This window comes from Amphiprion ocellaris, chromosome 18 (genome assembly GCF_022539595.1).
Source record: "Amphiprion ocellaris isolate individual 3 ecotype Okinawa chromosome 18, ASM2253959v1, whole genome shotgun sequence".
NCBI lineage: Eukaryota > Metazoa > Chordata > Actinopteri > Pomacentridae > Amphiprion > Amphiprion ocellaris.
Genome location: NC_072783.1, coordinates 16715888 through 16741519, shown reverse-complemented (window position 1 = coordinate 16741519; position 25632 = coordinate 16715888). Strand labels below are relative to the sequence as shown.

Below are 25632 nucleotides of genomic sequence, written 5' to 3'. Positions count from 1 at the left end.
GGAATAGACTTACAGCTTCTGGACTTTTCAGAGTAAAGTAACATTACGTAACTTAGATTTCACCCTTTCAGCTTTCTTTGAGCTCCAAAAAAGACCTGAATGCCAAGGACTTCCTACCCAAGTCCATCATCTCTGCTGTGACCCGCAAACGCAAAAAAGGCCTCAGTACTAACCTGCCGGGCAGCAGCGCTGATGAGGACTCAGAGCATGAACCAGTCAAAGCTAGCAACTACGGGGGAAAAGAAATGGGAGGGGAGGAACAAGAGGATCGACAAGAGCAAGAGACAGTCAAGGCTGAACATATCGTTCCTATCAAAGAAAGCCAAAATGAGGTAAAAGCTCGAGACACCACAGAGGGAAAAGATTCACTGACAGGAGGAGAAGAGGTTGAAGAGGACTTGAGAAAGAGAACTAGCAGCGATGCACTAAGTTTGCAAAGGCAGAGAACCAACTTACCGGCACTTCGTCCAAACAGCCTTCTCTACTCACATCACCAAGTCCATGGCACATTCCCAAGACCACCCCCTGTGACTAATCCTCCTTCCCATTTGAGAACTCACAGTCTAGCCAGTGGGCGTCCCGCTGTCCCCTTCTGGATCTCCCCCTCCAGGCCTCCCAATCTTGGACATGGTTCTAGCTGTACGCCAGACTGGAACCAGTCAGCGCCAGTTCGCTACAGGAAGACCAGAGGTGGAAGGCCAAGGGCTGTGTCCATGAATCTGGAGCTTGAGCTGGGCAGGAGAGAAGACAGAGTCAGAGAATGGAGAACCGACAAGGTGGAAGTTATCTGGGTCACAGAGGGAACATCAAGTCAGTGTAGACATGTTGGGATGCCTCAGGGAACAACTGTAGGCTCCAGGTCAGTTCAGCATATGGGTCCACTCCCTCAACTTGCCCAGGGGTCTCCCCCCCTTGCCTCTTCTTCCTTGGGATGGATCGATCAAAGCTCCCCCGGATCTTTGACTGTGGTCATGAGGAGATCAGCCACTGAAGTGCGGGACAGTACCAGAGCGTGGCGTCGTCACACAGTGGTAGTTTAACCCAGCTGTGGCATTTACTAATGCAGTACCAAGCACTTGCCCTTTACTCACTAACACTGAATCACATGTGTCACTGCTTCTAAAGCCTAATGTCTTGCTTTGTTAGCAGGGGATCTCAGTTGTCTCAAGAGTCATTTGACTTTTTACTGGCACTAAGTTTGGAAACATGTCCTCGTGGTAAAGGGAATCTTTGACACTGAGTGTATTTGAAGAGTTTCATTCCAAAATCAAAAACATAGAAAACTGTGCAAGCAATACTTTTGTCTTAACTCCTTCACTTACCTAAGAGTAGTGCTGTAACTATCCATGTCTTTATGTACTGTGCAGACCACATAAAGGTAAATATTACCAACTTAGCTTATAGCCAAAATCTGATCGCATACCCACACACATATCAAAGCAAACATACCTGCAAGGTCCCAAAATTTTTAGCCTGTGTTCACGCAGTGCATTTTATAGTGCATCTATTATGGATAGCCGGAATGAAATAAATAAAAAATTTATTTTTTCAAAAATACTGCAGTTGACGATAAACTCATATTCAACTTAAGTTCACTAATTAGTGGAACCTTACAGCTGTAGCAGTATGTAACTCGTCTAATCAGCAGAGCTTCAGTGCACCCTGCTGTTAAGACATGGTTATAACACCAGTCAAATAGCTTGTGCAACCACAACCTTGGGTTCCTGTGTTACTGACAACTTTCAGTCTGCTCAGTCAGTAATACGGCTCCAAAAGGATTTGCATTACAAACATTTTTATCACCAGTCAGTACAGCTAACACATGTAGGAACACACTGGCATTAGTCAGATACAGCAGGTTTCTGAACTGGGTAGCTTGTTGTTTGACAGTTAGCTTGGCTGCTAACAGAAGGACATTCACTCACTGCAGAGCATTGAGGAATGTGGAAGGAGCAACACATCAGTAACTACAGCTTTTCCTGTTCTCTTCAACTCTCCATGCCCTCAGAGCTCAATACAGTAAAGACAGTTCTGTGTTGTTTAGCAGTGCATATTCAAGTATTATAAGCCCCAACAAACAAATCCAATGATCACAACAAATGCATTCAAATTAATTGATTTTGCTGCAGCCATTTTAAATGCTTGCATGCAAACAAAAAATTCAGACTGCGTCAATATCAATCAAAATCTAAACCTTGTTTAAATGTAGCTGCCATTGGCTTTAAAGTAGTCTTCTCATGCAGTGAAATGCATGTAATAAAAATATGTCAAGTACCATCTGCAATGAGTGCAGTGTCTCCCTAAACTTAGTCAAAACTGCAACCATTCAACCTGATTTACATTTTTGGTAGGAGGAAGAAATCACAAAGAGCTAAATCTTGTAAGTACAGCGGGTGAAGAGCGTCCACATGACATTGTGCCACATTTCAGGTTGTTTGTGCTGAATGTTCTCCTTCAGACACCTTAGTGTCACCTCAGTGTCTGAAGGACAACAGGAGAAATGCTCCTCTTGCTGAAACGCCTGAACAACATGCTGAAATGACTGCTTGTGAGGGATTTTCCTCTCAAACCAAGATGGTCAGATGTTCTCATATATACAGTCTAAAGTTGAGTTGCTGTGACTGGCTTTTTTCCCTAAGTAGCTTTTAAGCAGTTTCATGAAGTTGGTGTTTTTCTTCATACTACGGATAGGTGGAGGAAAAGTAATAAACTGTCGTACCCTAGACCCAGTAGCTAGTAACATAGAATGTTTTGGAATGAAACCTTTCAGCTGCAGATTTAAAGTGATGGATGGTGATAATACATTTTAGGTAAAGACTGAGAGAAAGCCATATTAGACAACTGAGACTGAGCTCCAGAATTAATGCTGTTCCTGCTACAACAACTCTCACCAGCAAAGCCATTGTCAGCCATTTGTGTTCCACAGCAGACTGATTGTGCTGGACTTGACCTGGTATCTCCCCCTGCTGGTGTCCACTAATGATGTCTTTGACTATACCCATGCAAGCAAAGATCTAATATGCATCTTACCTGCCACGTTGAGTGCAGCACAGTAATTAAGATGAAACCTCACTTCAGTTTACTTCTCAGCCCTTTACAAGCTCTTCCAAAGCCTCCTGTGGATCTACAGGGAAATTCAGCAGAACTCACTCTGTCTGGCAAGTGGACTCAGGCATTATGCCAAAGCTTCCGTGGACTAAAAAAAATTCACGCATGGAAAAATATGCAAACCCTAAGTGTTCAACACGAGCCTGTTGTGCTTCCCTCTGTGTGTGTGTGTGTGTGTGTGTGTGTGTGTGTGTGTGTTTGCGTGTGCTGAGAAAGGAGGGCCAGAGCTGTGAGGATGATGATGCCTGCTTGGTTATGAGTGTTCATGGCAGCTATGTCAAGTCATGCCAAAATTCTGTTGTTTTTTTTCTATGTGGGTAATTGTACAGTGGCAGCAGTGTGGAGAAAGCTTAAGAAAGGAACCGAAGCACTTAGTGTTACAGTGATACATGATAACAGCATTGACAAGACACAAGAGCAGCTGGAAGTGAGTGGACAGCTTTCTTCAATCCCAAACCACAGTCTTACCTGAGTGATGTTTTAGCATTTTTGCTTCCTTCCCAGAACTTTAGTTTTGTAAAAACAAAATGGATTGAAACCAAAATGTACTGCCAACTACTGTCATCCAACCAGGCTCCATGTTTGTCTTAATCATATCTAGACTCAGTCTGTCCTTCTCTCTATCTGTGCCCTTGTGCATGTACTTTATGTATGTGGGTATACTGTGCGTGGACCAATTTTGTAACAGTTGTACAAACCTTGTTAAGTTAACCTGTGTATATAAATATTAAACATAATATATTAAATTATTTGTTTTGGAAATGCCTTTGTCTTTTTTTTGCTTCAATTAAGGTGTGACAATGACAGACTGAGAGCAGTGTGTGCACGGCCAGCAGAGCGTCACAGAAAGCGTCATTCTGAATATACATATTGTTACGCCCAGCCTAGGGGTCACTGTGCGTAACACGAAGAGGCATCCTTCCCCTGGTCCCAAGCATTTCCAACACACGTTTTCGCATAAAATTTAGGTATTTATTTCTCAACAAATTTTAAGAACTGAAACAATGGGGACTGGTAACTGAAAGCGACAGTGAGCAAAACCAAAAACAACAAACAAAACGCCACTAAACTATTAACCCAAAACTGATCTGCCAAAAACAAAAGGTAAAAAGAACAACAAAGTCTAACCTCCCTATCCTAACTTAAACATGAGAAAAAGCCGGTTAAACAAAAGGTGGCTGCTCACTGTGATCACTCAATATTAAATCCCTAAATCACAGCTGATCACTGGAACCCAAGTGTGCTAACGTGTAGGTTGGAAGCAGGGTAGGCTGTAGCCACGCCCTCTGACCCTCTGACCCGGAGACGACGTCACGGTTCCGCCTTTATATCGCGGTCTTCCTGGTACAGCCAACCAATCCAGTGCCGAGCCGTCATCCTGGCGACCAACCGTGGCCGTGGTGCGGCGCAGCCCTATTTGCATACATGATAGGGACATAAAAAGGACACACGCAGCACAGGAAACTACAATAACGACCGCAGTCGTAACACCCCCTTCCCCAAGAATTAAATACCCCCCTAAGGTATTTAATTCAAATAGGACCTTGACAGAGTGTCGGCCAATATATTTTCAGAACCCTTCTTATGACGAATCTGCAAGTTAAAATCTTGCAGCAAAAGAGACCAACGCATGAGCCTCTGGTTGGAATTTCTCATCCTAGAGAGAAACACTAGAGGATTATGGTCCGTGAAAACCTGAACTGTTTGTGAGCTAGAACCTAGATAAACTTCAAAGTTCTGCAGGGCAAGCAGCAAGCCCCCCCCCCCCCCCCCCCCCCACCATAGATCTATACGTATCCACGCACCAGAAATGATCAAAACTCAACAATATCGTGTGCTTGCATATCCGCGAAATTTAACATGTGGAAGGAAACAATCAGATGAAACTGGCGCCAAATTGCTGCCGAAAATAGGCGGATGTTGTCATTAACATAAATAGCGAGTGATGTTTACAGATAGCAATGCCGATTTCCGTTCTCACAGCTGTATCTGATTTTGCAATGCGCGTTGCCGAAAGATGTCGGTGGCGGGATGGCCATCACAAGCCTCGGCTCTCGACGCGTCGGCCGGCCGGCCGCTTGCCTACCCCTACCCCCCCCTACAATTTTCTCAACGGATTTACACGATTCACAAAAACTATACTTTCGGCGGAAAAAAACTCGGAATTCCGCGGATCCGCGGAAAATTCTCATCCCTGGGTTTAGCTTTTAGCGTGCGTAAAGGAATCGCCTGAGGGTAGCGAGTAGCAGCACACATAATTGTTAAAATATACTGATGCCCAGATTTGGTTTTTGGCAAAGGCCCCACACAGTCCAGCAACACACGTTCAAATGGTTCCCCAAGCACAGGAATAGGATGCAACGGTGCTGGCGGAACAGGCTGATCTGGTTTTCCTGCTAGATGACATGTGTGGCATGATCGGCAGTATTTGGCCACGTCGGTTTTTAAACCAGGCCAAAAGAAATTGCGCAACACACCCTGATAAGTTTTCTTGACACCCAAATGACCTGCTAACCAGGAATCGTGTGCGATGCTGAGAACCTGAGGGCGATATTCCTTTGGCACGACCACCTGATTAACAACATGTAATTCATCAGAGTCAGGACTCCACTTCCTCATCAGAACTCCATTATCTATAAAGAAAACAGGAGATGTGCTGTCAGTAGCGAATACAGAAGAAAAACACACAGCTAGCGATGGATCATGTTTCTGAGCAGTGATCAACATGTCACGGTTCACATTCACAGTTAACTCTGCGTCACTAGGGAACAGAGATGTGTCATTTTTACAGTTGGACTTATTTTCAGTTTTTACAATTTTGTCAGTCACATCAGATTTCTCATTCTCATCTAAAGTAGTCATGAATGACTCAGACAAATTCACAATGTCACCCAGTTTACGAGCCTGTGCGCGTGTAACAGCGCACACAGGGAACAGATGTGGTTCAGAGAGGTCAGCAGGAGTGGCCGAGGACGAGGCGGGCACCGGAACATCGGTAACCACGGGGTGAGGAAAAACGTTTCCTAAAATCAACCGCGAACACACGGCTACTTTTACCGGTCCTGTCACCAGCGGTGATTTCAAATACACCACATGCAGCGGGGCTCTCAGTACAGTCATCCCAATACCCCACACTAACACATCAGAACCACACGAAGTCTCGTTGGACAGTGGCAGGACATCACTTAACATCATCGAATGATAGGCTGCCGTATCACGGAGAATTTTTATCGGTACTTTTTTCCCCTCTCCGGTCACAGAAATAAAGCCCTGAGTAACGAACGGCTGAAAACGAGCATCAACGTCAGAGATTTTGCATTCAGAATGCACAGAACGCACTTCAGGAGAAGTCACAGTTTTTATTAGACAAACGCCAGCAGGCGGTTTGTTAGGTTTAGACTGACCTTTCTTTTTCAGAGCAGGACAGACTGCGATTAAATGACCCCACTCATGGCAGTAATAACACTCGCGGCTGTCACCGGCAACCGTGGGAATATTTCTCCGCGCAAGCTTCGGTGATCGGTTTCTCCGTTCATACACATTTTGACCACGAGATGACTGTGGAGAAAATACACTTTTATGCGTCAAAATAAATTCATCAGCTAAGACAGCTGCGTTCGTAACGGACAAGACTTTCTGTTCATTCAGATACACCACGATGCGCTCCGGCAAACATTTTTTAAATTCCTCAATCAGGATTAACTCGCGCATCTCTTCCAGAGTTTTAACATTACAAGCTTGACACCACTTGTCAAACAAAACGCTTTTCTCGCGTACAAACTCGACGTAGGTCTGGTTGGCATTTTTTTCACGATTCCTAAATTTTTGCCTATATGCCTCAGGAACGAGTTCATAGGCCTGCAGCACAGCTTTTTTCAGAGTGGCGTAATCTAAACTCTGCTCTATAGACAGACTAGCACAGACCTCTTGTGCTTTACCCACAAGTTTGCACTGCAGCAACAAGGACCAAAATTCTGTGGGCCATTTTAAAGCAGCGGCTATGCGCTCGAAAGCGCTGAAATAAGAATCGACTTCAGATTCACGAAACGGAGGAACTAATGCAATGTGCTTGCTCATGTCAAACCCACCTGATGACACAGATGCAGCACTTTGACTGGACACTGACGGGTGAGCTGCAGGCTGGTCCCGCTCCAGTTCCAGAGCTCGGATGCGGAGATGCATCGCCTGCACTTCCAGCTGTCGCTTTCTCACCTCAGCTTCTTTAATTGCCAGAGTTAGGCTGAGATCCTCTGTAGCCAAACCTACCAGAGAACCAGCGGCAGGTTTGTGATCCAGACCAGCAGGGGCTTCACCGGGAACCTCAGGCCCCACTGCTTCCACCTGCGGTGGCGTCTTACTCTGCCAGCTCTAGCAGGAAGCACACCTGTGTCCACCAGCTGTTGAGCCAAGACGGTCTGCATCTCTGCTTTGCGGGCATTAGCAGACACACCAAGATTAAAATGACCAGCAATAATTAATAAGTCTGTCTTCCTACAATTGTCAAATTTTTCCCACGAGGGACTATCAGCAAACTCTTCAATGGAGAAATCAGCCATTCTCCCCCCCTAATTCCTCCCACACAGAAAAATGCTAACCAGAAAAATACTCACCTAACTAAGCGTAACACTAAGCGAAAAAAGCAACGGACGAGCCCCCAATTCATGTTACGCCCAGCCTAGGGGTCACTGTGCGTTACACGAAGAGGCATCCTTCCCCTGGTCCCAAGCATTTCCAACACACGTTTTCGCATAAAATTTAGGTATTTATTTCTCAACAAATTTTAAGAACTGAAACAATGGGGACTGGTAACTGAAAGCGACAGTGAGCAAAACCAAAAACAACAAACAAAAAGCCACTAAACTATTAACCCAAAACTGATCTGCCAAAAACAAAAGGTAAAAAGAACAACAAAGTCTAACCTCCCTATCCTAACTTAAACATGAGAAAAAGCCGGTTAAACAAAAGGTGGCTGCTCACTGCGATCACTCAATATTAAATCCCTAAATCACAGCTGATCACTGGAACCCAAGTGTGCTGACGTGTAGGTTGGAAGCAGGGTAGGATGTAGCCACGCCCTCTGACCCGGAGACGACGTCACGGTTCCGCCTTTATATCGCGGTCTTCTTGGTACAGCCAACCAATCCAGTGCCGAGCCGTCATCCTGGCGACCAACCGTGGCCGTGGTGCGGCGCAGCCCTATTTGCATACATGATGGGGACATAAAAAGGACAGACGCAGCACAGGAAACTACAATAACGACCGCAGTCATAACAATATGAAGGTCAATTGTCTTGTCCTTGAGGACAATACACACAAGGATATGGTAGCAACCGTCAAACACAAGTCAGACTGTCTATTTAACTCGAAATGGGACCATAATTTACCAAATGAACGTTGAGACCACAGATACTTTTGGAAAATGTTTACTGTGATACCAGGAAGAAATAGGCTCATTTTCTCAAAGACTTCTATACAATATCTGACTTCTTTTAGTCATCAGAGGAGACACCTCTGCTAGAAAGAATGTTGGCACTGTGATGGACTGGCAACCTGTCCAGGGTATATCCTGCCTTTGCACTAAGTCAGCTGGAATAAGGTCCAGCACCCCCGCAACCCTACAGAGGATGAAGCGCTGTATAGATAACGGATGGATGAATATGAGTCATACCAGTGTACAGCCTCTTGTAGTCCACTTATACATGATATATTAAAAGACATTCTGTAAACTGTTAACCCGTTTAACTCTGCATGCACATTGGAAGTGCTGCATAAGAGTGAAGCCAAAGCATGACTGGGAGCAGAACCTTTTCTGTCAGAGTATCAAAGTTTCAAACTGAAATTCTAAAAAGAAGTATGTGGCCAGCAGAGCAGCCTCCCTACCTGCAGCATTCCAGTGGCAGACAGCAGCAAACCAAGATGCAGAGAAGTCAGAAATGAAAATAAAATTGAACACGGCTCACAATATACCTAGAAAAGAATGGTTTTACTAACTCCAAAGCCCTGACCATTTTTGTACAAGCAGAGCAAAACACTTACGCTTTCACTGCCTTCCACAATTATTTACATAATGTGTTTGGAAATGACAAGTGAGCGTGGGGACTGAAATTAAGCAACACTTTAAAAGTATTATTCACAGTGAGAAGTTCTGAAAGAAACGGACGCACCAGTGCAACTAAAGTGAAAAGTTTGTCTTTATCTTTAGGTTGGAGTTAAGGCCAAGTTTAAGTTAAGAAAATCCTCACTAACTGCCACACAGACTTAACACCACACAGCAATCTATTCAATAAAGAATTTAATTTCAACTCATGCTTCAGTGTTATACACCATGGTTCTTTAGAGGGCAGTGTGGAAACCTTTCTCCCATCATTCAGTGACGACAGTCGGTATTATACATTCCAGTGCACTTCATCAGTTACAGCTGGAGGTGGCAGCTCCACATGTAACAAACACTGATATTAGATGTACACGATCAGAGACGTAAGTACAGAGATGGAGGAACAAGCACTGAAAGAAAGACTAATCCAACGTAAGACTTGATTAGAAGCAGAAGTGGACCAGCAGTCAGAGGTGAAGAATCAGAACAAAAATGGTAAAATGAAGCAAAGAGGGCCGCCATGTATCCATCAAATCAAATCCACAGATGGTAGATTTTAAAGTGACATGTAGTATGAGGTACATGGCTTACTAGCAGGAAATCTGCAGTGCAGATTCTCCTGCTCCACTGTGCTCTTACTGACAAACTCACAATATTCTGCAAATTTAGCCGCAAAAAAAAAGAAACAAAGATGCATGTGCACTATGTGTCACTTACATGATATATTAATAAAATCCAGGTCTTTCATTCAGGCTCCTTGTGATCAGTTTAAGTATTTATCCAGCTTTATTAGAGGCAAATCACCTTTATATCAGATTCCTGCAGTGCAACACAGGTAATCAGATTACTTTACTTGGATCATCTAAATAAAGATTGGTCTGCTATGGTGAGTGAGAGGATTTCTGGATCCTGAGGTGAACATCACGTCACTCCCTCCTTCTAGTGAACACACACACAGGGAGGATGAACTGTTCACAATACAGTCCTGTGGGAGGCCACTAGACTTCATTAGTGGATCACTTGTTGGCTGACAGCTCTCTTCATGAAGACGTGCGACTTCTCTGGTGGGCTTTTCTCAGCAGGTAGACCAGACCCTGAGCCACAAATGGCCACAGTAGGAAGAGGAGGACAGTCTGACCCGACACGTCAAATGGCCACCATTTCTCCTCCTGAGAGCAAAATCACACATCTCGTTATTTACATGAGAAAACATGGTGTGGTTAGATAGACAGACAGACAGGCAGGCAGAAAGACCAACAGATAGATTCTTTATTTGCATATTCTTATACCATCCAATTTCATCTGATAAATAAAATAGTGTAGAACAATGCAGGGTGTAAAGTACAAGTTCAGGCTTACAATAAAATGTCACAACAAGCCCTGCCTCTGCAGCTTCCTTCTATATTGTCACAATACTCAGACAGCAATAGATGACTTTACTGTCCAGTCGTGCTACTGCACTATTTATCACATCTCATACTATACAGAATGACATTCTACACACTCGTCAGCTTTGTCAATGACAGAAAACGAACATGAAGTCCTGAGTTTACTGACATTTCCAACACAGTTTTATCAGTACTGTGCAGATGTAGAGCTGTGTATGGCTTCTGAGCTCTGGAAGCCCCACCTTTGTTTGCTCCCAGTTAAAGACTTCAAAATCAGACAAAGCTGGCTAGAAAAATATAAACCCAAGACTTGCAGTTTAAAGTCCTCTACTTCTCAGAACCCAATCTGGGGAATACATGACTTCAGTTGGGGCATCTGTAAGATGCACCCGACAAGCCCAAACTACAGAGGTCCCACCCCAGCATCAGTCTGATAATTGTTTCCTTGATTGCTATTTTTTAATTTTGTGTCTAAAACTTTAGAAAACACTCAGTAATGCCTGTTTGAAGGTCCTTGCTTTATGTGGAAAATGGTTCAGGATTCAAAGATATTCACTTTAGTATCCTGCATGATGAAGAAAAGCACCAAATGATCATTATCTAAGAAGCTGGAACCAAACAACATCTGGCATTTTTGCTTTTAAAAATGACAAAAACATTATTAAAATAGTTAACAATTTTCTGTTCAATTAACCAGCTAACTGATTATGTGACTAATTGTTACAATGCAATTAAAAAATTTTCTGAGCATGTGTGCAGAGTGGTAATGATTTAGGTTCCTGTGTTAAAGGAAAATTCTGACCTATTTCAAGATGGCATGTTTCCTATAAATCTGTGTACTGTGCCTCTATAGACAGTACCTTAAGTTAGTCCATTCAGAAACAAAGAAACAACTTTTACCTCCTGTTGCGAAGCTGTGGCTGCACACTGTAGGCATGGTCTCCACTCTGAACCCTGAGCCTGTCACATACAACACAACAGTCAGCTCAGACCTCTAAAAGCAACTTTAAACAAGAAATGTTGCACATCACTTCCTGTTACTAGACTAGACTGTACTGGGTGTACATTGTTAGCAAAGCACAAACAGACATGAATGACAAATCACTGATATTCTGAGTTTGCCACTGAATCAACAATCCCCATCATCAAAGACAAGCTTACATGTGTGGCAGCGAGCCTCTCCACCACCTCCAGCCTGTCCATCACACTCCTCATGTCCTGTCTGAGCCTCCGCAGAGCCAGGATGATCTGCTGCTGCAGGTGGGCATCATGCAGCCGCTCTGCACCACCCTCTGACCCATCCCCTCCACCTCGTCCGGCCCCTCCACCACCACCTGCGAATCCCCGTCTTGGACTTCCCTGTGGAAGGCCGCCTACGGATCATACCAGGTATTACAGCATATCCACCCAAAAAAAAATCTGAGTATGACTGACAACATGGTGAAATGAAGCACAGCTCAAAAACTGGACTTTAGTTTACTGTATTGTCATATGGAGCCCCAAAGTGTTCAATATGAAATACATTAATAAGCAATTATGAAATGTATAATCATTTATAAATGAATTGTGTAAATTATACAGATAATACAGCAATTACAGGTAGTTTAGTTCATCTGTTACGTGATTGCTTTCATACTAAAAGACCATTTTAAAATGGCCTTTTTCACAAGAATGTTTTCATTTCATATCCATCTGTTGTACAACAGTGCAAGACTTGGGTCCACATGGCTACAAGGGCAGTAGTGTGCATGTTTGGAATAGGTAGGTACAAACTACTGTACATGTATACAACAATCTTCCCGGCAGACTCAAAGTAATGTAATAGCAACTACGCTTGCATAGTGTTAGCAGCTGTCTGTGTGTGTGTCCACAGGGGAGTATAATTAAAACTGAACAAACTGGGCACGGTTATGAGTTTGGTCAGTTATTCATAGTACAACAAGGCACATCAAAGTAGAAAGGGTGGATATTTAGAAGAATCTAAAATTTAAAACATATTTTGACTTATTTCACACTTTTTTGTTTACTACATAACTCCATATGTGTTCATTCATAGTTTTGATGCATTCAGTGAGAATCTACAATGCAAATAGCCATGAAAATACTGAAAAAGCATTAAATGAGAAGCTGTGTCCAAATATTTCACTGGTAGTGTACCTACCCCTGAGGAAGCACTTTTCTACCCTGAAAACACCCTGAAAGAGATCCTTCGGGATTATAATTATTATACACTGCCCGCCCAAAAAAAAGTCGCACACTCTTAATATTTCGTCAGACCACCTTTAGCTTTGAGAACTGCACACATTCACTGTGGCATCGTTTCGATAAGCTTCTGCAAAGTGACAGCATTTATTTCTGTCAAGAGCTGCATTAATTTTCTGCCAAGAAACTGCACTGATGATGGGAGAGTCGGACCGCTGCATAAAGTCTCCTCCAGCACATCTAAAAGATTCTCAGTGAGGCTCTGTGGTGCCAATTCATGTGTGAAAATGAAGTCTCATGCTCCTTAATTCACTCATTCACAATGTGAGCCCCATGAATCCTGGCATCGTCGTCTTGGAATACACTCGTGCCATCAGGGAAGATGGAAAGACCTGGTATTTTTTAGTATACTTAGGTAGTAGCTGACCTCATTCTTTGGGCACATAACGTTGCTGAACCTAGACCTGACCAACTGCAGCAACCCCAGATCATAACAGTGGCCCTACAAGCTTGTACAGTAGGCACTAGGTATGATGAGTGCATCACTTCATCTGCCTCTCTTCTTACCCTGATGCACTCATCACTTTGGAACAGGGTAAATCTGGACTCATCAGACTGCATGACCTTCTTTCATTGCTTCAATCTTTATGCTCCCTAGCAAATTGAAGCCTTTTTTTCCTGATTAGCCTCACTGATTAGTGTTTTTTTTCGAGCTACACAGCTGTTTAGTCCCAATCCTGTGAGTTCCCTTCGCATTGTGCATGTGGAAAGGCTCTTAGTTTCACTATTAAACATACCTGTGAGTTCTACCGTTGATTTCCTACGATCATCTAAGAGTTTGTTCCAACCATATCTCTTCCTCTAAGATGATGGTTCACCACTATTCTTCAGGTTTTAAAGATGCATTGGATGGTTCTTAACCTGATTTTAGTAGTTTCAGAAATCTCCTTAGTTGTTTCCTTTGCCTGATGCAGCCCAGTAATTTGACCCTTCTGAGACAGATTAACATCCTTTCTACAACCACAGGATATGTCTTCAGACATGTTTGTTTAAGAAATGAGAAGCTCCTCACTGCATCAGCTAGGGTTAAATAAGTTGTTGCAGCTGAAACATACTCATTTTTTTTGGACGGTCAGTGTATAATATAATGAAAAAGACGTCCGTTGATGCTAATAACAAAACAGCATTTCATTACAACCTGTCACATTTTAAAGAGTAATTCAACAATTTCACTAATTGTTGGTTCATTTACCGATTTTACTGAATGTTTTCATGCAGTTATTTATACTGTGTGTTTTATTCATACGGGAGCAGCTTACGTTCTCTCCAGCTGTGGTAGGAACCATCTCGTCCAGGGTCTTGACCCCTCCTGATGGGACCCTGACCCTTCCCATCCTCCGCCCCTTCTCCGCCTTGGCCTGCTCCGACCTGTCTGCCTTCCAGACGCTGATGGCTCTGAACTGGCGATGACTCCAGGGACATGTGACCATTGTGAAAGCCATTGGACTTCACTGGGATCTGTGAGAAGCAGTTGGCATTTCAAAGCTTCCTTCATGTTTCTCATTTAGTGTGTCTGCACACTGGAATAGCTGGCTGTGCAGTGTTGCTAGCTGGAGGATGTGGCAGAGTCATACCTTGATATTGGTTAGTTGCTCTACTGAATCCACAGAGTCACAGAAGATTTCACTCTCTGAGTCACTGGTCAACGCCAAACCTTCAGATACTCCAGCCTCTGCAGTAGCACACAATCTTATATTCAATTCTGTGCTGACTAGAAAAAAAATTATGTTAGCAAACAAATAATCACCCATTTATGGCCAATTAATCAGTATCAATAGAGGGACTTCTAATTTGTTTAAAGTTTCAAGCAATGAGAGCAAAAAATCTGTAGGACCCTGTTCTCAACAGTGAATATTTTCTGGGTTTCTTTGCTGTCTGATTGTAAAAGCGGTTATCTTTGATGGGACAAAACAAGACATCTTAAGACATTTTGAAATCTGGGGACTTTTGTTGGACACTTCACTTTTCTGACATTTTTAGACCAAATGATCAATCGCAGAGTTGAACAACAGTAGTTGCAGCCCTAATGATCAAAACAGCCAATCAAGCAGGAACTGATCAAATCTCATGTTGTTCAGAAAACATTTCAGCTGCACTTTTTTTTTTTCATCTGACAGTTTTGGTATGTTGCTCTAAACGCCTCCAAAACACAGGTGACCTCTAACTCAGCCACACTGTCCCTGAACGTCTTCTGTGTAGACAAAGAATCAGACATGAAGGGAGGTGTAAACATCAAGATATAATAATTCTGTACCATTAGAGCTGGTGTTGGCAGTGAAGTCAACAACTTCTGACAGGGTGACCTCCTGATCTGGATCTGGGCCCTCTGGGACTTCTTTATGCCCCTCCTGCATTTCGTGTTCAACTTCCATCTCAGCATTCTCGCTGCCTTCAAGACCTACAGTAACACAAAAAGATTCTTCCATACATATAGACTTAAAATCATCAAGTCACCACAGGTGTTGTACTGCATTAACTCATTTTTCTGCCCCATTGTTGAACACACTATATTTTTTTATCTGTCATTATGGGACACTTTAGAATAAAATGCCATAGTGGCTGGCTCAGTTGCCATTTAATTACATACACATAGCTAAAATGTTGTTTTTGCTGAAAGTGTTTCAGAGACGTGTTGATTTCACTGCATGCTTGCTTTTAGAGGCAGTAGTTTGTGCTGCTCTTGATTTGTATAGCTGAAATGTGTATTTAGTAACTGCTCTCTGACATAAATAAAGGGAAATAATTCTTCCATACATCTCTGAAACATTTTCCTGCAAAAGTTCAACATCACAACTATAGGTCTACCTGCTCACCAAGTAATTAGGTTCACACTTCAGGGTGTGTATTTCTTAATCATCACTATCACACTTTGGGTTTATTTTTAGGAGTCTGGACCACACTGATGGCAGGTCTCTTTAGATTAATATCAACGAAATAATGCAGATCTACCACTGTGTCATTATGTGAGCTCACTGACCTTCTCTGAGTGTGAGTAGTGACTGTGGAGGTCGTGGCATGTCATCAATAACCAGGTAGAGAGGCTCAAAGTGGTGGAAGAGTGAGGCCGTCTTCTCATTCATGGGCATGGTGTCGATGACCTGCAAAAACAGTGAAAAGCTTCACTGTTGAGTGATTGCTAATAACAACACAATGCTCCTTTTATCTGACCAGACAGCACATTACTGAGACAGTTATGACAGTTACACGACAAAAATTCAGTGATTGTTTGGTTGAACTGCAGGATGTGTTTACACAGAGCGAATAGGAGACAAGCATGGAAACAAACGAAAAACACGTTGGTGCATCTCCATTCATTACAATATCATGAAAAGAATATTCCATATGGGGGTCTATGAGCTTCAGGTTAGGCAAATCAAGCACAGCAGTATCATGGGCAGCAAACCATTTGAAAGTAGTTTTGGCTCTCTGGGCAGGTGCTAAGTCCTGCCGGAAAAACAAATCAGCATCTCCAAAAAGTTTATCAGCAGCAGCATGAAGTGCTCCAAAATCTCCCGGTAGACAGTTGTGTTGGCTTTGGACTTGATAAAACACAGAGCATCAACACTACCAGATAACATGACACCCCACATCTTCACAGACTGCAGAAACTTCACACTGGACTTAAAACACCTCAGACTTTGTCTCTCCACTCTTTCTCAAGGCTATAGTACCTTGATTTTCAAATGAAATGCAAAATGTAATTTCATCTGGACTTTGGTCCACGGATTAACAGTCCAGTTATTTTCTCCTTAGCCCAGGTAAGATCTTCTAACTTTGTCTCTGGTTCAGGTGTGACTTGATACTAGGAATAGAACAGTTATAGCCTATTTCCTGAAGATGTCTGGGCTTAGAGGCTCTTGATGTACGGACACCTGCATCAGTCAACTCCCTGTGAAGCTCTCCCAACCTCTCAAGGCTGCAGTCACACCTGTTACTTGTGCACCTTTTCCTACCACACTTGTCCCTTCCAGTCCATTAACATGCTTTGATACAGCTCTCGGCCAACAGTCAGCCTTTCAGTAATTACTTTCTGTGGCTTCTTGTGGATCAATGATCATCTTCAGGCGGCAAGTTTAAAGTTAGTAGTCTTCCTCATAAATGTGGCTGATGAACTGGACTAGACAGAGAGCTACACTGTGTTTATACTGCTGAATAATAATTTACTCAAACTCGAAATGAAATGTTCTAATATTTTGAGATACTGGCTTTCTGATTTTAATTGGCTATAAGGTCATAATCATCAAAGTTAAATCAAAAAAAGGTTTGAAATATTTCATTTTACATGTAATGAATATAGAAGTTGACCTTTTCACAATATTCTAATTATCTGAGAAGTACCTGTAAGTATGAAATATCTCTAGCATGTAGAGCCACCATTTTTTCCAGTATTAGTAACACCTATGGACTCTGGGAAAAACGTTGTAAATGTTACATTTTTGAAATATAAATATTGAAAGAAATTCAGTATCATTGTTTTTCTGTTATGACACTATTGGCAATATTTATGACACTGTAACTGCGCTGTAATGCAGAGAACGCATTTCTGACTTTTCTCCCTTCCAGCCATGGTCGTGCTGTTTCCATTCAGGTGCAGGACTTTATAAAAAATAAATAAATGAATTAAAACATCAAGAAACTGCTTGGGGTTCAGAGGGATAAAATCACATTGCTTGTAACTTTTTCTGAACTTATTGACAACAGTAATAAATACATAAAAATATGTAAACAATTTGGAAATGACAAAATCCTTTACAGATGTTGGAAGAAGATAAATGTTTTATCTTATACACAGTCTGCTAACGTATCAGTGACACCTAAAAACCCAAACCAGTCCATACACTAGCAAAATCACATACTTCCAAAAGTACTGTAACAGTGAGGACAATTCCTTAATTTTTGCTGTAGACCAAAACATTTGGATTTGACATCAAACGATGAATATGAGACGAGAGATCAACATTTCAGCTTTTATTTCCATCTGGATCTGATACACAACTTAGAAGACAGCACCTTTTGTTTGAACCCTCCCATTTTTCATGTGAGCAAAAGTATTGGAACATGTGACTGACATCTGACTGGAGTGTCCTATTACACTGATTAGTGCACAAAGTAACAGATGTCTAATGAGTAGACCAAGGAAAACAGCAGCAGTTCACGACAGAAACATTGTGAGACCTGTAAAGAAATACCTGAAAACAACTGTTAGTGACATCAGCAACAACCTCAAGAGGGCAGGAGTGAAGGTGTCACAATCTACTGTTTGCAGACAACTTCATGTACAGAGGCTGCACCAGAAGATCAAACCACTCATTAGCAAGAAGAAGAGGAAGGCCAGACTGGAATTTGCCAAAAAGTACAGAGATGAGTCTCAAAAATTCTGGGACAAAGTTGTATGGACTAATGAGACAAAGATGAACCTTTACAAAAGTGATGGAAGGGGCAAAGTTTGTAGAAAGAAAGGTTCTGCTCATGATCTAACAACCTCACCTGTGAAACACAGTGGAAGTAATGTCATGACTTGGGCTTGCATGGCTTCTTCTGGGACGGGCTCATTAATCTTCACTGATGATGGAACACGTGATGGCAGCAGCAAAATGAACTCAGAAGTCTACAGAAATATTTTGTCTGCCAATTTAAAGAAAGATGCAACCAAACTGATTGGAAGATCCTTCATCGTACAGCAAGATAATGACCCAAAACACACCACCTAAACAACAAAGGAGTTCATCAGGGGCAAGAAGTGGAAGGTTTTAGACTGACCATATCAATCTCCAGACTTCAACCCTATACAGCTGCATTTTACCTGCTAAAGAGGAGAATGAAGGGAGTAACCCCCCAAAACAAACAATAACCGAAAGAGGTAAAAGCCTGGAAAAGAATCACAAAAGAAGAATAGAAAAGATGGGTGATGTCAATGGGTCACACATTTGATGCAGTTATTGCAAGCAAAGGATTTGCAAATAAAGTCTTATTCACTTTAATCTATTTCAAGTATGTCTGTTCCAATGCTTTTCCTCACCTAACTATCTTCTAAGTTGTTTATCAGATCCAGATGTAAATATCTGGAAATAAAAGTTGAAATGTCTTTTGATGACGAACCCAAATGTTTTCAGTCAACAGCAAAAATAAAGGAAATGGCTTCACTGTTTCAATACTTTTGGGAGGGAGTGTATGATGAAATCACAAGGTTAAACTGGAAAAAACTATGCATCTTGCATCCAGCATTATGTTAAAAAAAAAAAAATGCACTCATACACGTATCAGTTTGCTATCAGCTCTGCAGTTTTTTGTTTTTTTTTTTTTTTTTAGATTAAAATATAAACAAAAAGGTCTTCCTATCAGTTAGTTTTCAGTTTTGTGTATTTGGTGAAACTACCAACATTAAAGACAAAAAGTCTGAGGAGTACTGGGGGAGACTGCTGAAATTAAACAAAAGGTGTCTATCTGGGTCGCTCAAGACCCAAGGTATGGACTTCAGGATTAATATGTAATTATCAGCATGATGTGGGCTTATTGTGTTGCGGCCCTGACAATCAAATGAGATGTAAGCGTACACATTCAATTCAATGTAGGACTGAAAGAACTGTAAACGTACCTCCTGTGCTACTTTCTTCATCTCGTCCACATATGCTGCCATGGCACTCTCACTGCTCATCTCTCCCAGGCGGCTCCATGCATCCCTGACACATACACAAGGTCAATAAAATAAACACTGCAGCCAAAATCCTTGATTTTCCATTAGCTGGGTTGAATGAAATAGGCTTGCTGAAAAACAAAATGCAATTTGATTGCCAAATACACTTTGTTACAATCTTTAAGTGTCATTTCATGTTGCCCTGATATCATGTTTTCAGTTGTGCAAGTAATAATCATGGTTCTAATGTGATGACTTCAACTGTCCTGTAAAGATTGATTAACAATCCAAGACCCAAAGTATTCAACTTACAACAACATAAAAGAGAACAGCAATCCCCACATATGACAAGATGGATCAGACAATGGTATCTGTATTTCTATGTAAACATTAGGGGGAAAAAAAATCTGTCCAAGAATAATCCATTATGCAACTAATCATGTCAGCACTGTTTTCAATATTCATACAGGTTTTTTTTTAAGTTAACATTTTAGTAGAATGATGGCAGCAGGGTGTTCCATTTGCCTTCCATTGTATGCTCCTCAGAGGGCAAAATACAAGATACACACAGTCAGGTTGTTTGCTAGAAGCAGCAAGTGTTTTAAAGACCTGATTACACCTTCTTAACCTGACAGAAATAAACCGATGCAAAGAACTGATGTAAAGACTGTGCCACCAGTTTCAACCCCACTTAAGCTGAAGCGTTAGGCCATGTGTCCTGTCAAGACTCGAAGTAACACGCTGATCCGCTCTCTAATCATTAACTGTGTAACACAAGCTCTATTGACTTTACTATAACTGCAATCCAATTAATGGATTGAGATTCAGATTATGAGAGTGGACATAGAGTGTATGCATCTTTTCATACTACAACAGGTACGCATAAAAATTCACTGCTTCCTACTGTGTTTGCTTTGATGGAAAGCAAGTACAAATCAAAGCATCACCAACAGCACAATTTGTTTTCTGGCTCATGTGCAGTTGGTGATCTTGCAGTGTAGGGCTGCAAATGTACACAAAGTGGTCTGTGTGGACCCTCAGAATTAAGTGGATGATGAAATGCAGTTGTGAACCAACTTGATATGCATAAAATTAATATATTTAAATAAATGAATAATATAGACTAAATACATTTAGGTAAAAAATACAATACAAAGTGATTGGACAGTATAAACTGCATGACATTCCAAGACAGAGCAACTGAACAGCTTACACTCCCCTCTAAAAGTATTCGGTTTAAATCTAGAGACTGACTTAGCCAGTCTAAAGCCGTCATCTTCTTGCCCCTGATGAACTCCTTTGTTGTTTTGGCAGTGTGTTTAGGGTCATTATCTTGCTGCATACCGAAATAAAATCTAAAAAATTAATCTCATCTCATATTCATCGTTTGATGTCAAACCCAAATGTTTTCAGTCTACAGCAAAAATAAAGGAATTGGCCTCACTGTTCCAATACTTTTGGAGGGGAGTGTATGTGTTTACTACGCAAACCTAGCCTGACAACGTCTACAATGATAAGCCAGTGTAACAACACACACTGACCATTTGTAGCGGCCCACAGGGTCCCAGAAGCCAGGCCGAGCCACTGTACAGGGTCCACACACTGCCTGCTTGTACAGACTGTAGAAACGCAACATCACCTCATAGGAGGGTCGGTAGGAGCCTGAAAGTTAACACAGACAATAATCAGGTTTACTTATCTAGCTGCTTAAGTCTTGATTTGTCTGGACTGAATGAAACCAAAAAGGACAACAGATAGTGAAAATAGCATTAAGACAAACTTCATTCAAAAAATCTGCAGTTCAGTGAAGCCTTATTATGGGCAGCAATACGTACTGAAAAGAAATGTAAACAAGTCGCAGAGCAGAACTTATTAGTGTTACATGCATGCATTACCTGCTGTTTGTTTAGATGACAAGATATTCACAAGATAGTACAGACTTGGAAAGGCTTTACAGTATGCTGGCTAGTACAGTTAGCTACATTAAATCAGCAGGTTTTCCCAGAACAGGAGCCTCAGGGCAGCTGACCTGTTAGTTCAGCTGTGATTCCTGCTGAGCTCCCTCAACACTTTAAGGAGACTGCAGAGGGAAACTTAACTTAAGGAGGGTCATATCACTAAACAGAGCTGCACAGTTAAACCCTAAATTAATAAAGATGCTTTCATGAAGTGTTCCTCCTGTCTAACCAATCAACAACACTGTACATGGGATTTGTAAAGTAATGTGATGACGAAAGACGACTACATACCATTCTTTGGTAGGTTATGGATGACATCCACAGCAGCCTGAAACCGTTTCTGGTGATCAACCACAGGCTCAGCCATAGCTGGGACTGGCATGACACTTTGATTTGTTTAATGTAGCTGGAGGGACCAGTGTTTCTGGAGATGGCAGAGAACAGAAATACAGATATAACAGGTAAAGTTAATGACGAAAGAGGACTCAAACGCTGACATTACATGACAACATTTTTTTAATCAATGTCACATTTAAAACCAAACTCTCATATTTAATCTCACAAAACAGGCTTTACGTATTTCAGGTTCTGATGGCAGTTCAGTACCTCCAACACGTGTGCTTACTAAAGAAATTCCCCTCTTGCTTGTTGTCTGTTGTTTTTCCATCTTTTCTCTCTCTCTCTCCTGTCCATTCACACCAACCAGTCTAAGTAAATGGCTGCCCTCCCTAAGCCTGTTGTTTCATACTGTTCCAGGGCAGTTTCTTTTCTCTCCACTGTCACAAAGTGCTACTGAAGCAGGACTTGTTGGATTTGTTGGGTTTCTTTCTCTAATACAACATTGACGGTCTTGACGTCACAATACGAAGAACCCTGAGACTTTCGTTGGGAAAATTAATTGAATTTAAAATGGGCCACACAGTGGCTTGGTGGTTGGCAGTGTCACCTCACAGCTAGAAGATTCCCAGTTTGCGTCCCAGCCTGGGCCTGGAATCTTTCCGTGTGGAGTCTACATGATGTCTGTGTGCATGCATGGGTTCTCACCAGGTGCTCTAGCTTCCTCCCACAGTTCAAAAACATGCTGAGGCTAATTGATAATTCAAAACTGTCCATATATGTGAGTGTGCTTGGTTGTTTGTCTCTCTGTGTAGGCCCATGATGGACTGGTGAGCTGTCCAGGGTGTCCCCTGCCTTCACCCTAAGTCAGCTGGGATAGACTCCAGCCCGGGGGACCACCTTTCTTTTCAACAGTGCTGTGGCTCTGTCACACTTTACTGATAATTGGTCTCTGACTTGGGCACCTCAGGTTTTTGACACTGTAGTTGATGTCTTTTTAAATCTTCATTGTCGATAAAACTGGCAGTTATTTTTTCGACTTATTGATTAGTTGTTTGGTCGATAACATGTCAGAAAGTGGTGAAGAGTGTTGACCAGTATTTCTCAATATTCACATTTAAGAAGAAATTTTCAAGATTAAAATAACAGTTAATCGCTTATTGGTTAATTAATTGAGCGTTGCCGTTACACTGGCCCTTCATAATCATTATATTTAATCTTAAATCCCTTGTAATATATTGATTTTTATTTAATTTACACACGTTTGTGTAAGAAAGATTTACTTTCAAGTTGCGGTTTCGAACATGACAGTACTATAGAGGACATAATATCTTATAGGCGCTGCAATGCTGTTTGTTGTATCGTTTCAGTGGAGAATTGTTGAGATACAGGTCGTGTAACGTGACAACTACTTTTACTGATTTTACTGTTCATTCTAATGCGAATGGTTTTACAGGAATCCTACTGACTAAGTTAAAGTAGGTGGACACAATATATCCTGCTCAATATCTACCCTGTATTAAAAACACCGTGCTGTTGAATTAAAGTTTTGCCTTACAAGACAAAACATGAAAGTGCAGCTTGGCTAGCTAGACACTGCAGAGCAGCTTAGCATTAGTTAGCTTGTAACTTGTCTCACCTCAGTGTCTGTTTGCCCTGTCGCTCTCCATAACCAGCACCATGGAAACAGACAAATCAGTCTTTATCGCAGAGGCTACATAAATTGCGAAAATACTGTCGGAGCAGGCTATAAACCGTAGTTTCGCTTATTATGTTGACAGAAAGTTTCCCTCTGACGCCGTTAGCGGGGCCACCTGAGCTGGACTGACCTGCCGTCTCCGGCCACTTCAGTTTAGACAGACGACTTCCGTGTCAAATCACGTGACTGGCGTCTAACCACGCCCCATTGCGATATTTAAAGTTATACTCAATTTTATTATTATTATTATTATTATTATTATTATTATTATTATTATTATTATTATTATTATTATTATTATTATTATTATTATTATTATTATTATTATTATTATTGGTGTTGTTATTGCTGTTGTTGTTATTAAGCAATTTCCCCTTGGAATCAACAAAGTAATACTGACTCTGAATTCTGACAAATTATGACCTATGATTCACATAATTTTCATCAACAGTGACCCTTGGGGCCTCATGGATGTAGGAAAATTAAGAGAACACTCCCATCTATCTATCTATCTATCTATCTATCTATCTATCTATCTATCTATCTATCTATCTATCTATCTATCTATCTGGAAGGCCACAGCAGTCGAGCTGAGAATCCGTTATAAAGCAAACCCAGCTATATAACCACACGTATGCCATTTAATTTCTGTGCTCCAGTTTATAATTTAATCTCGTAATTTAGGAAATAGATCATTACAGCCCCTGTGTTACAGTCGACATGGGTCACAGTCTGCAGCTCGCTGTCCTGACAGCATTAGAGGATCATCTAGTTTCATTTCATCAGTTTATTCATCACTTGCACTGTGATTTGGTTAAAATGAAAGATTACTAGAGCGAGAAGATGTAGGCTATTTTCATTGGACACGAGCGTCTCTCCTCGGTCTTTAATCCGTTTAAGGTTCTGTCTGTTGTCAAGTTGCCTGAGAGATTTCTGAAATGACGAGTTTGTTTTTTAAAATAAAAGCACAATAATTGTAAACGTAAACTAGAGTTGAAGGTTCCATGGAAAATAATTATTTCAACAAATAAGTGTTATGGATGCATTTTTAAGAAAACTTCACTGTAACATACACTGTAACAAAGTTATAATTTATGTAGGGTTTGGCAAGGTATGAATTTGTGATAATACAGGGAGAGAAAATTGCAGTGTTGCTATTTAAATGAATACTGACAAGCAAGAAAAAATCCTTAATTCATTAGCTTTGGTAAATTGTACTAGTTTCAGGGTAGAAGGGAAACTGCTGTTAGCTTAATTCTAGTCACTTTGTGTACAACATAATATGCAAAAGACTTGTACCAAGAATATAGCTTAAATGAGTATCTATGTGAGTCTGTAAACCATTTCAGTGTTTTTTTTAAGTTGATATCCGCAGTATATCGCATATTTTTATTTCTTATATTTTTTCTGCTACATTTGTAAATTTATATGTTGATACATATTGAAACTAAATTTCTAAAACTTTGTAAATGATTTAAATTAGTTACATTTTCAAATGGTTTGGGTTCTTTCCGCTCATATATTTTGTTGAACTGCCAAATTAGACAGCCAAACTTATGGCTGAATTTAGGTGCATAAAATTACATCATGTATGTGGAGTAAAGATAATCTTAAAGCACTAATGGTCTGATGTTCTAAACAAGAAAAGCACTCAGAGAGTGCAGTACTCTGGCAAGACTGTTCATTCCCCCATATGGTATTGTCAGAAATGCAGCATATTTTTGTAGAAATGCAGCATTTGTTTATTAGTTACTGATGATCAGAAATAATGGCAAAATAGAATGTGGTCATTTAATATAGATGTACCCAAACAACACAAACAAATTACCTTGTGCTGAGCACAGGCGTGTTATGTATGCATACTATGTACATATACCGAAATGCGTGACCTAAATATGTAGCTGGCAATTGCGGGATTTGATGGGACTCAGAAACACCCCTACAATTTAATCAATTGTTCCCGGTATGATTTCCGACGGATAAGTCCCGATAAGTCTACAGTGGTGGATTTGTAGTAGGATCACAATCAAGTCATGGTCAGCAGGCAGCTGACGTAGTGTTCACTTGTAGTCATAGTTACAGTGACACCATGCTGCTTTCTTGCAATGATACAGAAATCTTTAACAAATCTGTCGATCCAGACTATAAGCTGC

General features: G+C 41.3%; 3 protein-coding genes across 11 annotated transcripts in view; 1 reads left to right on the top strand and 2 right to left on the bottom strand.

The window, feature by feature from the left end:
• The window catches only part of LOC111581123 (rho GTPase-activating protein 23-like), a 71711-nt gene extending 67841 nt beyond the window's left edge, over positions 1-3870 (top strand). For 7 of the 8 annotated variants that reach the window (XM_055004620.1, XM_055004619.1, XM_055004618.1 and 4 more), the window contains one exon: positions 72-3870. In XM_055004620.1, coding sequence (XP_054860595.1) covers positions 72-1040 — 969 coding nt within the window. In that variant the 3' untranslated portion in view covers positions 1041-3870. The remainder of the gene's footprint in view (positions 1-71) is intronic. The other variant, XM_035956870.2, reaches the window with a different exon arrangement.
• Positions 3871-4900: 1030 nt separating this feature from the next.
• Positions 4901-9244, bottom strand: LOC129347475 (uncharacterized). The gene is made up of 2 exons (XM_055004873.1): positions 7719-9244; positions 4901-7531 (listed from the first exon to the last, which is right to left on the bottom strand). Exon 2 carries the CDS (start codon positions 7288-7290, stop codon positions 5245-5247), a length of 2046 nt encoding a protein of 681 aa, XP_054860848.1. The 5' UTR covers positions 7291-7531; positions 7719-9244; the 3' UTR covers positions 4901-5244.
• Positions 9245-9383: 139 nt separating this feature from the next.
• acbd4 (acyl-CoA binding domain containing 4) lies at positions 9384-23635 on the bottom strand. 2 transcript variants are annotated; one of them, XM_035956815.2, is made up of 11 exons: positions 23420-23635; positions 21736-21868; positions 21028-21148; positions 19448-19532; positions 15830-15950; positions 15107-15250; positions 14427-14563; positions 14112-14310; positions 11752-11963; positions 11491-11550; positions 9384-10371 (listed from the first exon to the last, which is right to left on the bottom strand). In XM_035956815.2, the coding sequence occupies exons 2-11, from the start codon at positions 21824-21826 to the stop codon at positions 10243-10245; spliced, it is 1299 nt and encodes a 432-aa protein (XP_035812708.2). In that variant the 5' UTR covers positions 21827-21868; positions 23420-23635; the 3' UTR covers positions 9384-10242. The 2 variants fall into 2 exon arrangements, with proteins under 2 accessions (XP_035812708.2, XP_023144818.2); XM_023289050.3 differs by having other exon boundaries at positions 14427-14524; positions 23420-23633.
• Between the last annotated feature and the right edge of the window lie 1997 nt (positions 23636-25632).

Coding starts and splice junctions, on each gene's coding strand:
- LOC129347475 (XM_055004873.1), bottom strand. CDS start 7,290: ATGCATCTCCGCATCCGAGCTCTGGAACTGGAGCGGGACCAGCCTGCA.
- acbd4 (XM_035956815.2), bottom strand. CDS start 21,826: ATGCCAGTCCCAGCTATGGCTGAGCCTGTGGTTGATCACCAGAAACGG. Junction 19,533..21,027: donor CCTGTGGGCCGCTACAAATG/GTCAGTGTGTGT, acceptor TGTATGTGTCAG/GGATGCATGGAGCCGCCTGG. Junction 14,564..15,106: donor TGCCAACACCAGCTCTAATG/GTACAGAATTAT, acceptor TTTTTTTTCTAG/TCAGCACAGAATTGAATATA.